This window comes from Trachurus japonicus, chromosome 10 (assembly GCF_045865225.1).
Source record: "Trachurus japonicus isolate A0001 chromosome 10, Traja_1.0".
Lineage (NCBI taxonomy): Eukaryota > Metazoa > Chordata > Actinopteri > Carangiformes > Carangidae > Trachurus > Trachurus japonicus.
In genome coordinates, this window is record NC_140916.1 from 29,786,973 (window position 1) to 29,802,412 (window position 15,440).

General features: G+C 44.1%; 1 protein-coding gene and 1 non-coding gene across 2 annotated transcripts in view; both read right to left on the minus strand.

Annotated features, from left to right (window-relative positions):
• polr1a (RNA polymerase I subunit A) overlaps positions 1-15,283 on the minus strand; it is a 32,623-nt gene extending 17,340 nt beyond the window's left edge. Inside the window, exons 1-23 of the mRNA XM_085788539.1 lie at positions 15,081-15,283; positions 14,591-14,699; positions 13,409-13,504; positions 13,111-13,260; positions 12,160-12,270; positions 11,956-12,041; positions 11,505-11,593; positions 11,078-11,155; positions 10,668-10,785; positions 9,644-9,791; positions 8,397-8,558; positions 8,152-8,274; positions 7,779-8,006; positions 7,571-7,678; positions 6,885-7,031; positions 5,104-5,295; positions 4,824-4,973; positions 3,710-3,893; positions 3,485-3,567; positions 2,398-2,556; positions 1,896-1,994; positions 1,555-1,707; positions 1,309-1,391 (exon numbers count right to left, since the gene is read on the minus strand). Of these exons, the coding sequence (XP_085644665.1) occupies positions 1,309-1,391; positions 1,555-1,707; positions 1,896-1,994; positions 2,398-2,556; positions 3,485-3,567; positions 3,710-3,893; positions 4,824-4,973; positions 5,104-5,295; positions 6,885-7,031; positions 7,571-7,678; positions 7,779-8,006; positions 8,152-8,274; positions 8,397-8,558; positions 9,644-9,791; positions 10,668-10,785; positions 11,078-11,155; positions 11,505-11,593; positions 11,956-12,041; positions 12,160-12,270; positions 13,111-13,260; positions 13,409-13,504; positions 14,591-14,699; positions 15,081-15,157 (2,933 nt within the window). The 5' untranslated portion in view covers positions 15,158-15,283. The remainder of the gene's footprint in view (positions 1-1,308; positions 1,392-1,554; positions 1,708-1,895; positions 1,995-2,397; positions 2,557-3,484; positions 3,568-3,709; positions 3,894-4,823; positions 4,974-5,103; positions 5,296-6,884; positions 7,032-7,570; positions 7,679-7,778; positions 8,007-8,151; positions 8,275-8,396; positions 8,559-9,643; positions 9,792-10,667; positions 10,786-11,077; positions 11,156-11,504; positions 11,594-11,955; positions 12,042-12,159; positions 12,271-13,110; positions 13,261-13,408; positions 13,505-14,590; positions 14,700-15,080) is intronic.
• On the minus strand, positions 3,006-3,142 carry LOC146980261 (small nucleolar RNA SNORA5). Its single transcript, XR_015036936.1, has one exon. It is a non-coding gene; the product is annotated as a small nucleolar RNA SNORA5 (small nucleolar RNA).
• Positions 15,284-15,440: the final 157 nt, after the last annotated feature.

A 15,440-nucleotide genomic window follows, 5' to 3' on the forward strand; every position in this document is an offset into this window, starting at 1 on the left:
AGGAAAGACCATTTAATCTGTATGTATCAAATATCGATTAATGAATTAATCGATAATTTGCATCCCTAGTCTGTTGGTCTTGGTTAAGTACCACCTTGAATGCTTAAGCTTATGTATTCAGTCATTCAATGGTATACTAAAATCCATGTGAAAAAAATGCTTCTCACTGTTCTCAGGTCAAATATTTATATGCGATTAAAATGCGATTAATTGCGATTAATTAATTACAAAGCCTCTAATTAATTTGATTTTTTTTTTTTAATCGAGTCCCGGCCCTAAATTAAATATATTTTTATTTGCAAGTGTGTTGGAACAAATACTTCCCTGAGATGAGTGGGATCTTGACTGTATCAGATTCACTTTTGAAACTGACAAACAGTTCAAACTGACCACAGGAAGACAGATCTGATCAAGTTCTTTGGTTCCTGCTCAGAGAATACTGTTTGCTATTAATATATACTATAAACATTTGTGTGAACCACACATTTGTAATATATATATATATAAACATTTGTGTGAACCACACACTTGCTTGTCTACATCAGTTTTAGAATCGTCACGCAGCAGACGTGATGCGTTCTGCAGTCCAAGGTTATACTGGATGCTTGTCTACTGAAGCCGTTTTCCCACTAAAATTAGCGGGTCGACGCAGGTTTTTTAAACGCGGGTCGACCCGCTAACAATCGGCATTTGGCCCCTTTCCCATTGACCAAAATAAGCCGAGTCTGACCCCCGCGGGGGGATCAGACAGAGCAACCATGTTGCCCCGCTCTCATCCGCGGTGCGAGTCATGCCACAGCCGCCTGCCGCGGAGGTCTGTCGGCCGAGGCAGACGAGGCGTCTGGCCGTCCTGCGGAGCACCAGGACCGCCGAGGACAGAGAGTCTGGTGCGGCCATATGACGGTTCGTCCGCGGCACAACACGTCAGTTAAACACACTGTCGTTTCTTTTCTTTTTTTTCAATCGTTTTCGGCCAGTGTTCTTTGATCTTTTGATCCCAGTCTCGAGTGAGAGCAGAGTGGAGCAGAGCTTTGTTTTGGTACGTGATATGAGACGCTACCGGCGCGATGACGTGGCGTCACGTAACGTTCAGTGTCATCACGTAAATTAGCGGGTTGGCGCGGGTCTGGCGTTCCCACTGCAAGCCGGTCGGAGCCGAGCCAATTAAAGGCGATTTTAACCCGCGTCGCTTGCCGAGTCATTTGACCCGCGTCGACCCGTGCGCCTTTCCCACTGCCACCAAAAGCGGATTGTTAGCGGGTTTAAACGGGTTTTTTGGCCAGTGGGAAAGGGGTATGAGAGGTTTACCTTTGCAGGTATCCTGATCGAGAGGTTTTCACAGCTGTGTCGACCAGTCCTTCTCTTCCAGCCATACAATGGAAGAAAAACTCCTGAGCACAACAAGATCACACAGGGAACATTAGGAAATGCAAGTCTTTATATACGTCAGAGTGAGTTGTGATAGCAGAGGTTGTCTTTAAATGGAGTAAACAGAGTGTTAAAGCGACTTCTAAAGAAAGTCTACACGAAACTGACGTGATCACAGTTCTGTACCTGTGGTTTGATGCCTGTGAGAAATCTTCCAGAGACGAAGCCCCCAGCCCCGGGCGCTGGGTCGTATGGTTGGAAACACGGCAAGAATTTCCCAGAGGGCATCAGTGGAGGCCTACGCCCCTCCAACTCGATCTGACCCAGCAGACATGAAATCTGGAACACAAACACACACAAAGGTCAGGATGTGTGTGGATTAAAAGTGAAGAGGGCGAAGAGTGAGAAGTGAAAAAAGGTGAGTGAGTGAGTGAGTGAGTGAGTGAGTGAGTGAGTGAGTGAGTGAGTGAGTGAGTGAGTGAGTGAGTGAGTGAGTGAGTGAGTGAGTGAGTGAGTGAGGTGGGTACCTGCATGGTGTTTACAGTAGATCCTTTGGCTCCTGACTGGACCATCAGTTGAAGGTTGTTGTCTGGGAAAGATCTGTGGAGTCCGATGGGCATACACACCTAAAAACACACACAAGGCAGTGCTTTCATCACGTCTGACCACATGCACTACTTTTTAAAAAGATCTTTTTTTTTACTTTATTCTTATTCTTTTTTTGGATATGAACAACAGAAAATGAGAGGGAGTCATGTGACACAGTGATGTTGCAAGAACCACCACAGTTTTTCAACCACAAGCTATAAAATCACAGGAACTAAGTTGAGGAGCTGAACTAGAAACTGTGGAGCTCTTCAACCTTTATTTCCACCACATCTTTTTTTTTTTTTTTGCATATTTTCTATGCTCTAACTCTGGAATGAACCTACATGAAGTCAGAAAATTAATCAAGTTCCTCAAAAAGCTCATGGTTCCCTGTGACAGGGGGTTGCTGTGTAGGGCATCAGCCGGCAGTGTGATAATCACCTTGTTGATGTCGTTGTTCACTTGGTTGGCCACTTCTTTGAACTTGTGGTCGGCCATGCTGAAGTCTCTCTGGTCTGGGTTGAGGTGAGCGTCCTGCCAGCGGCTCTGAGCCTCAGCTTGATCCACATTGAGGGGCAGGTTGAAGGCGGCCTGCAGAGCCTGGACAGCACAGAGGACAATGACTTCCCTCTTCTCCACTAACCACGGTTTCATTTAAAACCACTGAGTGTGGAATTTGAAAACAATTGGCAGTAGTTTTGTTGAAAGCAACGGGCCTAATATATAAAACACTTGCACTTAAAGGGATAGTTCAACATTTTGGCAGATTGGCCCATTGCCACAATCCTTATAGTCTTAAAGCAGAAGTAAGCAATCCGGTCGTTTTGGCTAACTTCGTTAGTTAGCAGCCCCTGCCCTCGTCATGGATCTATTGGTCCTTGTCCCTGCGTCACCACATTCACGCGCATCCCTTGGCTGCACACACAGCCCTTCATGCCGTTCTCGCTCCTCATTGGATAAAGGTTGTAGGATACAAGGAAGTATTCCGTTTTCTCCTCGGCTTACAGCAGAGCAGAGTGACTGACAGACCCGTGAACTATCCCTTTAATGTTTGTGTGTAGTACATTTTTATCCCCAGTGGCCATGTTGAAGCACCACAGGGCCCATGAACTACACCTTTACTGTGGCAGCCGTTTTGGCCAGTGGCGTCCACTGAGGAGGAAGCACTGAATTTGACAAGGCTGCCGTCTTTACTGTGGACTAGTACTTATGTCTTCTTTGTTGTCTTAACATGGACACTGTGCTTTTAAGTGTGTTCTGCAATAAAGTGTGTACAAGCAAATTTTCCGTCAGTACAATAAATAGTTCTGTAATAAATAAAAATGTTGTATAAATTAAATTCCTTTATTCCCACACTGTTCAGCCTACCCATGACACGATACGTAAGTTTAGTGATGGGGCCATTCAATAATATAATATAATTCTTCTATGTTTAATATATCATGGAATTCTATTGACGGAAATTTTAAACTTTAGATATCGTATTGATAATGGCAACACTATCAGACGAGCTGATTTTCAAACTTACTTTGGTGCCGATCTTTAGTGACTGGTGAATGATTTTCTTCCTCCGTTTGTTGGCACCTGGTTTCACCAGAATGTCTTCCACACCTGCACACACACACACACACACACACACACACACACACACACACACACACAAGCAGGACGCTCATGAAGCAGCTGACAGGTGATGTGAGCTGATGCTGCCCTCTGTAATATTTCATTGTCAGGTGTGTGTTTCGGTTCTCACCCAAAGTGAAGCCTCTGTACAGCTGCAGGTAGGCAGTGAAGAGTCGAGCCAGACAGCTGAGCAGTTTGCCGCTGGTCTGTCCTCCATACAGCTCGTAGCAGCAGTGGACCAGGCCGTAGGCCGAGGAGCCGTAGTGAGCTTTGTCCAGGACCCCCACCAGCAGCTCCCCCTGCCGGATCACCACCTAGCGACGCGAGGGAAAGGGAAAAGACTTTGATCTTTGTATGAAATGTGAATAGTGCCACGTCCTGCTTCACTGAGCTTGCTGCCTATGCTCGTCTCAAACATACCTGGAGAGTTTCAGTATGCCAAATATAAGTAAGGGATAATGTATAGTTGGTCGGTTGTAATGGAGAAATAAACCCCGACAGGAAGTATTCATACATCCTGAAGGGGTTTATTTCTCCATAACAACCGACCAACTATACATTATCCCGCTTATTACATGGTTTACGAGTAAAATAATTAATTTGAAACATAATGTTGATAAAAAATACGTCGTTCATCGATTTTTAATTGCATCATTTCTGCATGCCCGGTCACGGCCGCTGTTTTGCTGAGCCTCCTCCCATTCGTGCATTTGAAGCCTTTGATAATCAATCAGGAGATCGATGGATTACCATACATGTGTTACGGTGTGTGTATTGTGTAGAATTTTTTCTGTCTTAAACAAGAGATTAACTTTACTGTTACATAACAAGTTACAAGTCATTTATCTAACATCACTATTAGTCCGAAGTTGTTTAATGATGGTAAAAATGAAACGCAAGGTAAATCTCCTGCATAGTTTCTCTTTTCTGTGCTGCGCTGATCAGAGCGGCGTCCCTAGCAACGGTCTGTTATACTTGACGACGGTCTGTTATACAGAAATAACAGACAGAACGCAGCGCTGGACCAATCAGAGAGCAGCATTCAATAGAGCCGTGTAATAATAACGAATAACACACACAAGTTCATATCAAGCAGTGTAAGTGCTGAGACATGATAATTTAATGGGGGCGGGACTAGATAAGCTTTTGCTTCTCCCGCTTTCCCTTTCGGCCATGTGTGACAGGCCCGAAATAAACAAATTGATTGATTGATTGATTTGGATCGGAGAGGGAAATCTTTGTACCTGTGAGTCACACATGCTGTCAGGTTTGTATCCCGGAGCAGCTCGTGGCGGCTCCTGGATCCACGCTTTGCTGGGGATTTTGGATTTGCTGACCAGGTTGAGAGGCACAGCTTTCTGTGGGATGACATTCAGCAGGAGCGTAGACACCACCTACAACAAGTATCAAAGGAATGATTCAAAACTAAAAATTGTAACTCCAACATTTCATCGGGTCTCTCCTTTTTCACTGCCACGGAGCATGATCCAGTATCTACTGAAACGTTGTCACCAGTTCCTTCACCTGCTTTCCTGTCCACAGCGCCTGTGGTCGGAGTATGGCCGGTGGCAGCAGTTTAACTCGGCCCGGTTTGTCGGTCAGTCCTCTGTACACCAACTCGGTGTACTGGTCTCGAGTGAAGAAGCAGCCTCGTATCGTCATTCTCGTCCCTGACACCATGTGGTCCTGGATCAGACCTGCTAGGGGTTTACCATCCTAAAGAACCAGAAAATACTTGTGATGAGAGAATATATCACGGCGGATGTTAAAGGACAATTCCAGGCTAATTCAACTCAGGGGTGTATTTTCATATCATTTTAGGTCTAAAAGAATGAATCTGAAGATTTTCAGTTTAATCGCTCCTGTTTTGCGGTAGTTGCGTCTGTCCGTGCATCGCCACGGCAGCAATGAATGGGAGTGGATGTAAGTTCCGCTGTTTAGGCTGTTTCCAGCCCTCAAAGCCGCATTTTTTTTCCACAGACAGCATCAGATGGCTACTCAAACATGCACCGAGAAGTTGATTTACTTCAAGCAAGCCGACATGTTTGTAAAAGTCGATCTAATTCAAAGTCTCCCGGAGTCTCGCGCGAGCCCGAAGTTGCAGTGCTGGTGTATTCAGGCGCAGTAGGAGCTACCGCTTGTGTCATAAACACAGGAATATCAACTCTTTACTTGCTTGAAGTGTACATTTTTTTCCACATACAGCGTCAGATGGCTACTCAAAGATGCGCCAAGAAGTTTTTTTTACTTGAAGCAAGTAAAGAGTTGATATTCCTGTGTTTATGACACAAACTTTTCCCACTGCACCTGAACACACCGAACACGGCAACTGGGTCTCGCGCGAGACTCCGGGAGACTTTGAATTAGATCGACTTTTACAAACATGTCGGCTTGCTTGAAGTAAATAAACTTCTCGGTGCATGTTTGAGTAGCCATCTGATGCTGTCTGTGGAAAAAAAATGCGGCTTTGAGGGCTGTAAACAGCCTAAACAGCGGAACTTACATCCACTCCCATTCATTGCTGCCGTGGCGATGCGCGGACATACGCAACTACCGCAAAACAGGAGCGATTAAACTGAAAATCTTCAGATTCATTCTTTTAGACCTAAAATGATATGAAAATACACCCCTGAGTTGAATTCGCCTGGAATTGTCCTTTAACACTGCAACATGCCTACATGAAAAAACACACTACAGGTGTCAATCTGCATATCTGATCAGTAAAATTAATTAATGCAATGCAATTCACACCCCATTGTATCAATTAAACCATATTGTTCGGTAAAGGAGAACCCAAATTCTTTGTTCCGCATTTCATAAAGCAATATACCCATGATCCATTTATAAAAAAGTAATCAGGGTATTGCAACTATTTTTTTAAGAACTGAATATCCAGCATCTGCGGTGTGTGTGTGTATACCCACTATTAAAGGAGCTCAGTCTGATACTAGAGCTACTGAGGTTTCTAACTCCGGAATAACCTGGTTGACACGCCTCACCTCGGCCTCCGTTCTCACCGCATTGAATGAATGTCCACGCTGTTCCTCGAGTTGCAAACACAGTGGGTTTATTGCTGTGCATTGTCCATAAACAAAGAAAATAAGCAAAACAAACAAAACAGCGGCATGAAGCGCCTCCGCGCCACGGCGGTCAAAAACCATTTGCCCTTCCGGGTCAAAACCTGACAAAGGAAGTGAACAATGCCACCTATATGCACCTGAGCTCCCCAGGTGACAGCACAGCGACCCCACACACACACACTGAGTGAATTACACCAGAAACACATTCAGCTCCTATACACCCACCTTGGGGACGAGGTACTGCTGGTCTGTGCTGACTAAGGTGTAGGCCTCTGCTCTGCCCAGCTCGCTCTGTGGGAAGTGAGCGTTCATCTCGTCTCCATCAAAGTCGGCATTGTACGCCTTGCAGTTGGCGTAGTGGAGCCGTAGTACCTGTGACATCAGGCCGAGATTACGTTTTAAAAAATGATATAGGATATACAAGAAGAATTTAGCAGGGAAACTAATCTTGCAGCTGATAAAGTCCATATAAATAACGTCAGTACTCCTATGGTGTACCACAGGGTTCTGTATTAGGACTGATACTTCATCTTTTACATGCTTCTGTTAGAGGGATATCATTTGGGAGCACTGCATTAATTTCCTCTGTTAAGTGGATTATGGCACTCAGACTTACTTATCGATAAAGTCAGATAAGAGAAGCCATCTAGTCCAAGTATGTCTGGTAACTTACTGATAAAACCAAGGTCACTGTGTTTCGACCTAAACCTCTGAGAGACGCATTTCCAAATAAGATTGCTACTTTAAATGTAATAACTCAACTGTGAGGAACCTTGGAGTCATTTTAGACCAGGAATTATCCTTCAACTCCTATACTGTCTTGCTAAACAGATCTATCTCAAAGAAAACTCCCACTGTGATATTATGATCAATCACGATAAACAAATCAGTGCGGACAGTTAAGACCTGACCTTCTCTCCTGGGAGGATGCGGGCAGAGTGAGCTTGTATGGAGGGCCTGTGCAGTGTGGGCTGTCTGTTGAGTAACAAAACGTCTCCATTCTTTATATGACGATTCACCTGCAAACAGAGAAAAAAAACAGCCAAGTTGAGTTACACCAGGCACAGTGAAAGGTTGGCAGGAAGCACAAGGGGTTTGTGTCTTCAGTATCTTACTCACTACTTTCATGGGCATCTTTTGTGGCCCAGGGCAGGGCGTCAGCAGTTGCTTGGCCACTGCTTCTCTCTGTGCGAGGTTGGAGGCCGACAGGATGGTTCTCCTGCCGTCCTCGTTTATCACCATGGAGGCGCCGGGGTGGACGTTGGGCCCGTTGAGGACGGCCTGGCGAAGCTCCTTCACATTCCACGGCGTGACGGGCTGAGGGTAGGTCAGCTTGGTGGCAAACACCTTCACAAAAACACAAAAGACGCAGAGAGTTTGTTTCATTCAGGATCACGGTGACGATCTAAATACTACTCATGTTCTCCATCCCATCAGAAGACACACTGGCTACACTTTCTTTAAAGGGAAAGTCCATCAGAGTCAGACGTACCATAGGTATTCCTATCTCATGGGTTCCTATGTACATGTCGGGACAGATGACAGATCTTGCAGCGTAGTCCACTCGTTTGCCCATCATGTGTTTCCGGAACAATCCGTCCTTCTTCTCCAAGATCTGGCAGAGGAGAGGAGACGATCAGGCGATGAAAAGAAGGAAGAGTTATTACACTGCAGGTACTGAGGTATCACTACTAAGTAATAACATCACAACAAGTCCCATTGAGCATGATGCAACACCTGTCTGATTCCAGGGTATTTCTCCGTCATCAGTTTGTCCATGTCGCTGTCAAAGACGATGTTGACGTGGCTCTGCAGCCGGATCCAGATGTTGTAGAGTTTGTCCGTCAATGTCTGTCCAGGGATCCCCGACAGGAACGTCTGGTCCACCTGTGCAGCTGCCTGAGAGAGACGAGACATAACTTGAATTGACCGTGCGCTACGGTACTTGTTGCTTGACGTGAATGTTTGCATGACCATATGACGACCAACAAAAGTGTCCACTGAGATAAAACTGTGTACAACTGATTTAGTGTGACACAAATGAGACAGAAGAGTTAAAGGGATAGTTCACCCAAAATTAAAATTTCAGAAGTTTCAGAGTCCTCCGTGCCTTCTCTGAGTTGCAGGGGGGCTCGGTGCAGCACTGCATGTCCATATGACGGTTGCGAACGGAGCTCACTTTTCTTCGTCCAAAAAGACACACCAAAAAACATCCAAATACCTCCATAGTGCTCGTCTGTAATGTCCCTCTTGTATTGAAGCCCCAACATGAGAAATTGTTCCGAAAAAAATTAAATAAGTCTATGTTTTAAGCTTGTTTGTAGCGGAAGCTCCCAGCACTGCTCTTCCTGGTCCGTCCAAATCTCGCACGATTTGCATTGACACCCAGTTCACGGCTCCGCAAATCGCGCGAGATTCAGGCAGAGCAACACTGGGAGCTTTCGGAACAATTTCTCATGTTGGGGCTTCAATACAAGAGGGACATTACATACCAGCAGCATGGAGGTATTTGGATGTTTTTTGGTGTGTCTTTTTGGACGAAGAAAATTGAGCCTCGTTCGCAACCATCATATGGACATGCAGTGCTGCACGGAGCCCCGCTGTAACTCCGAGAAGGCACGGAGGATTCTGAAACTTCTCCCAGCCCTTAGTCGACATGAGGGTGAGTAGATAATGAGTGAAATTTGAATTTTGGGTGAACTATCCCTTTAGTAAAGAGTGTAATATTACAGCTTTCACTTCAGAGCAGCTATCTTTGAGGCTGGCGCCGTTCTTCCGACTCTAATTCAGAAATCCAGTTTTCCAGTTTAAGTTCCAACTGGGAACTCAGATCCTCCAGCTTTCCAGTTCAATCTTCCCATCGACCTTCACCATGTGTCTGATTGGGCCACACTGGCAAGAAGCTTTGAGTGAATTTGCGCAGATATGTCTTTTTTATACCCCCGAGATGAATTGCAGGTCATCGCATGCACACATGGTCTCACCCCTTCCTCTTCCTCCTGAGTAACTTTCTCCCCAGCTATGAGAGCCAGAAGTTTCCTAATGATTCCACAGTCCTTCATGACAGCCTGCATGTTGACGGTCTGACCGTTAGTGAACATCTGGTCTCCCAGTCGGTTGACTGGCCGGTACCTGAGAGGTAGAACAAAGGTTTGGTATTGCACTTTACATTAAGTTATTATGGCAAATTGTGTACATGCTATTTTTTTTTTACGTAGACTGTTTGGCCCAATTCCAATCCGTTCCCTAAAGACTCAAGCCCTGAACCCTCACTGACTAAAGTGACGTCAGCTCTAAGTGACCGAGTGTGAGAGTCTGTGAGGGTCCAGATGCTGTAAACATGAATGGAACAGCACTTACCCACTCTCACGACACGTTACCTTGACAACAACATGTTGTTGACTCCGGTCTTGGGCCGATAATTTACCGTACTTTCAACACGCACAAGATGTGTGAGGGGGACGGACTCAAAACAAAATGTTCCTGGATCAGATCTGATCAAATGATCATCAATAATCACAAACTGCACGTTAATACTGACAGTAAACTTCTTCTTTTTTTTGGTTGTTGCTCTTGTCCATTAACAATAAAGAGACAGCGGAGCTCTCTCTGACTACGTGTGTTAATTTACTTTTTTTTTTTTTTAACACTTGCGTTCCGACGACATCTCGTGTGTTTGACTTCACAACGCTATGAACTGTGGGTAATTCCCCTACCCAAAGTCAGCATCGGTGCTGACTTACGGTAAGGGGGCAGTAAGGGCTCATTCACTGACTCACTGACTTGATGATCTGACAACGGAACAGCCCTCACACACTCACGGACTTCCCGTGAACGCGCCTCTAAGTCAGTGAGTCCGTGAGGGGTCGGATTGGAATTGGGCCTTTATTTCTACTGTGCCTCCCTCCGGCATTCACACTTTAGTTTTGCTTCTGATTTCAAACAAAGTAGTGAATGGATTGTTGCTGTGAAACTTGAACATTTTTAATTTTACATTAAAAGCTGTACCTGGAGGGTGGGACCACCAGCAGCTCCAGGAAGAAGAGGTCAGGATAGAAACCTCTCTCTCCCTCTTCTGACGCCATGGCCTCCTCCAGCCCAGAGAACAGACACTTCAGGAAGTAACCTGCAAACACAGGAGAGAGGGATTGGATTTTGAAAACAATTCCAAAAATGGAGGAGGTTTCATCCCATTTACTTTTGCTACTCTGCTATTTAAACCCTCAAAAATGGTTTAAAACCTCAAGTCAATCAATAAAAACAATGAAAAAGACAAAGATAAACAAAAGTAAAACCAGATCAAGAACATATCACTCCAAGTATATGGACACTCAATGAGAATAAATGTTAAAATGTTTAAAAATCAATGAATCTGACAGACACAAAGGCAGTAAAGAGGACAGTTGACCTTGACCTACCCTCTTTCTCCCACAGCTTGGTGGTGTGTTCTCTGGCAGTGCTGGCCGTCAGGTAGACTCTCTTTCCAGCCAACAGATCTTGTGCAAAGAGAGATGAAGCAGAACAAGTTAAGATGTTTGCACTGAATCTACAAGGCATGGATTACCCACAATGCAATATCTGGACCACAGTGGTGTAGATTTACATTTTATACACCGTCTCACCAGATACAAACAGGTGCTTTCCCACTAGTTACTCCACCACGTGGCTGTTTCAAACAAACTGTCTTCAGCCATAGTAAATGTGTCTGTACTGTACTGTACTATTACTCCAACTCCTCAGGCTCCCTCTGCAGGAACTGCCACATCTTTCACAACTACCTTCTGCTGCTGCTTGTCAACCACCACTATGGTTAGCTGGTTAGTAATATACATGCTGATTACTCACCGTCAGTAGTGTCACTGGTCTGTGCCCCTGATGGCATCGTGACAATCAGCTTACTGTTGTGCTCACGACGCACTAAAAACCTGCCAGTCCTATACACACAGGTCCAGAAGGAAATTGTCAATTAGGAATTTGACTATTAACAGTTGCAAATAATCACTTGCACTACTAGTGTTGATTCCATTATATTAATGTGTAATACAGACAGGTTGGCTTTCTTTGTGAATGTAGAAAACAAGGCAAAGGGGTCAGTTCACCTTGGCCATAAACACCAACTACTTTCATTTTTCATGGTGCAACAAAACAAGACCAGCATATTTTAACCATAGTGTCTATATAGCTGTATGTACTGTACAGTTGGCTCCACAAAACTGGTGATTATTTGGATTAACAAAGCATTTGAGATCAAAATGAAATGAGAATCCTGTTCATTGTTTTGTCAGTTTCAAGTTACCTGCACCATGGACATTTCCTCGTTTTCATGTGGACCCTCCAGAAATCATTTATCAGACTGCTCTTCTTTTCAACCAGATGCTTAATCTGGAAAACACATGGAACACAACATTAAGTCATTACATCTGTATTTCAACATGATTTGGGGCTGTGTATATTTTTGGATTTGCACATCTTTGTATTTGTTTGTGAAGTGTGTACTCACTGGTTTTGTGGTTTCTGAACTCTCTGCGTTCACTCCCAGCACTGTGTCTGTGAACTCCTTGAGCACCTGCTCGATCTCATCTCCAGTGGCTTTATTATTCTCCTCCAGGTACTAACACACACATTCATAAACCATGTTTAAACAATGCACTGATGCATGTATACAGCCTAACAGGTTCAGTGCAAATGCATGCCTAGCCCTATTCACCAATCCCACAAAAGAAGAACAACACACATTCTTCCATTCTCAATATTAACTAATACATAATTGTAGTGCTGAATGGTAGATCTGTATTTGGATAAAGTGTTTTCAGATTTAAAACAGCCTTATTAAAAGAATAGGTCACCCAAAATTCAAATTGCACTCATTATCTACTCACCCTCATGTCGACTAAGGGCTGGGAGAAGTTTCAGAGATTTGGACGGACCAGGAAGAGGAGCTTCCGCTACAAGTTTAAAATATAGACTTATTTAATTTTTTTCGGAACAATTTCGCATTTCGGGGCTTCAATACAAGACGGACATTACATACGAGCACTATGGAGGTATTTGGATGTTTTTTGGTGTGTCTTTTTGTTACGAAGAAAAGTGGTATCCATTTGCAACCGTCATGTGGACATGCAGTGCTGCACAGAGCCCCGCTGTAACTCAGAGAAGCCACGGAGGACTCTGAAACTTCTCCCAGCCCTTAGTCGACATGAGGGTGAGTAGATAATGAGTGAAATTTCAATTTTGAGTGAACTATCCCTTTAATACTTTAAGGGACAATTTAATTTGGCAGCTCCCGCACCACATGCTCCTAACACAAAGCACAAAACAGAGAGAGAAAGAAAGAAAGAAAGAAAGAAAGAAAGAAAGAAAGAAAGAAAGAAAGAAAGAAAGAAAGAAAGAAAGAAAAGAGTATACTCTAAGGTTCTGCTGAAATGAGTTTCCAAAGCAGGGATAAACACACCTGGTTGAGGACATGCTCTATGTGGTAAACCTCCTGCATGGCTCCATGGTCCACTAACTTCAGCTGGTTCAGCAGCAGGTGGATGGAGGCGCGTGAACATGTCAACATGTGGCAGGCGAGACAAGAGCCACGAATCAACAGGTAGAGTTTCTGATGAAGGAGAGGAGAGAATGATTTAAAGGTCAACACTTTTCAGACATTTAACTAAATTATCAGTGTCACACAGAGTAAAAAATAAACTCTTTAAACATGTGTGTACAAGTGTGTGTGGGTGCAGTGTATTTAAGGACATGCTTACATCAAAAAACAGCGGGTTATACACAGGCAGAGGCAGCTCCACGTGCCCAAAATGCCCAGGACAACTGTTGTAGTCCTGACAGCAGGTTGAACACACCTGCAGAAAACAATAACAGACAGCGACATGAATAAAACACTTGACATGAGGTGAAAATGTTGAGTGGACATCTTTAACACTTAAGTGCGCAGGAAATATCAGTTATTATTCATCTATAAAGCCCTGACTGGGCGGATATGGATGTTTTGCAGGGTTTCCCGCAGCGCTTTCCTGTCAAGGCCGCCTTAACAACAAAGAGCTGGCGCCTAAACTAACGTCTTAAAAAAAAAAAATGTAGCGATATTCGCCGCCGCCCCCCCCCCCGTCGGACGATCGCCTTCATTCATCTCCATTCATCTCCGCATCCTCTCACAAACATACACACCACAGAGAAGTAACTAACACATTTTCTGGGGGAAACACTGTAATGAATGAATTAAAGATCCCATATTATACTCTTTTTACTCAATTTCACTCTGTCAGACGTCCAACTAAACTGTATTCGAAATGTATTGCCCCAAACTGATCCATGGTCCTGAATGTCGGCTGTCTAAAAGTCGCTCAAATGAGCTCTACTGAGAACAAGCTGTTTCTGTGCCTGCACCTTTAGGTAACATGGTTACTGTACACGGCAAAGATTATTACCACTTTATGACTTAAAATTGGTCGGTATTTCATCAATTTAGCTCAGGAGTTTCTTGCTGTGCACTGCAGCCATAATAAATAATTATAATAATAATAAATAGACGTGGTAGGCGTTTTATCGCGCTGAGGGGCCGGCCTCACTCCCGTCTTGACATCACCACAGGAGCTGAGTCTGAACGAGTCTGAATGAGCACCGTTTTACCAGTCGGTGGGCTACAAAGTCAATGCCGGACCCATTTGCTTTCCTCATTCTAGGAGTTGGTAGGCTCAGGGAGGATCAGTTTATGTATGTAGAGACCAGAAAAAAGCTGTTTTTCATAATATCTGACCTTTAAATCTTTATTTTGAAAATGTAAACAAGGTAAGTAAACAAAAGGAAAGAATGAAAGCAAGTAGCTGCGCTTTGCAGACTTAAGTTCACATGTCTGAAAATGGAGTGGGATGAATTACTGTGGACATTATTGTGTTGTACTTCAATGCACATGTCTGACTGTCACATACCTCCTTGTTGTCTGCTGGCCCCAGGGCCAGGTCGTACAGGCTGTTCGGGGCCACATTCCCAACTGCATCCAGGAGCCTGGAGTTGGTGATGGCCTTCACACTCAACTTCCTGCACAGGAGAGAAGACACACAGCACTGATTCAGAAACTCCTCCACAATACAAAATTATTAGCAGCTCTTAGATCAGTTTACAACTATATAGAGTACTTTATCATAAGTATGTAGTCATGAGTTAGTTTGTATAGTGGCATCTCGATCAGGCCAAAGAGGGTCAAATATATTTAGCTTCCTGGTGTAACGTTAGCTGGATTGGATGCAAAACTAGATCACTACCACAACGTTGCATAGATATTATGAACACTTACACAGCAACTCCTAAAATCAGTGTGTAATTTGCAACAAGACCACTGCAACACCAGGTTATAGCATGCTACCGTGTTGTTTTGAACTCGTGTTTAGCGTTAAAGCAGGTTAGCACGGTGTCTCTCACCTTATCTCCTCGGCTGAGTACAGGCCAAACGACATACCCTCCAGACGCCGCCATGGCACTTCCTTTCCAAACAACATGTTGGGCAATTATAGTGACTTTAATACATTTACTGATATAACTTCATGGCGTTCAGTTTCACCACACGCGACTCACAGTTCCTCCAGTCTCACACGTGGGGCCGTCAGAGAGCAAACCAAACCGAGGGGAGACACTGAGAAAGACGACCAGGCTTTTTACCGAACTCGTTGATACTTACATTAGAAATATCATATAAATTAAAAAACATTTAGGTTGAAGAAACGGGAAATATGTCAAGCCCACGGTGTTTCTTTTAAAATACGATTTGTTATTATTTTTCTT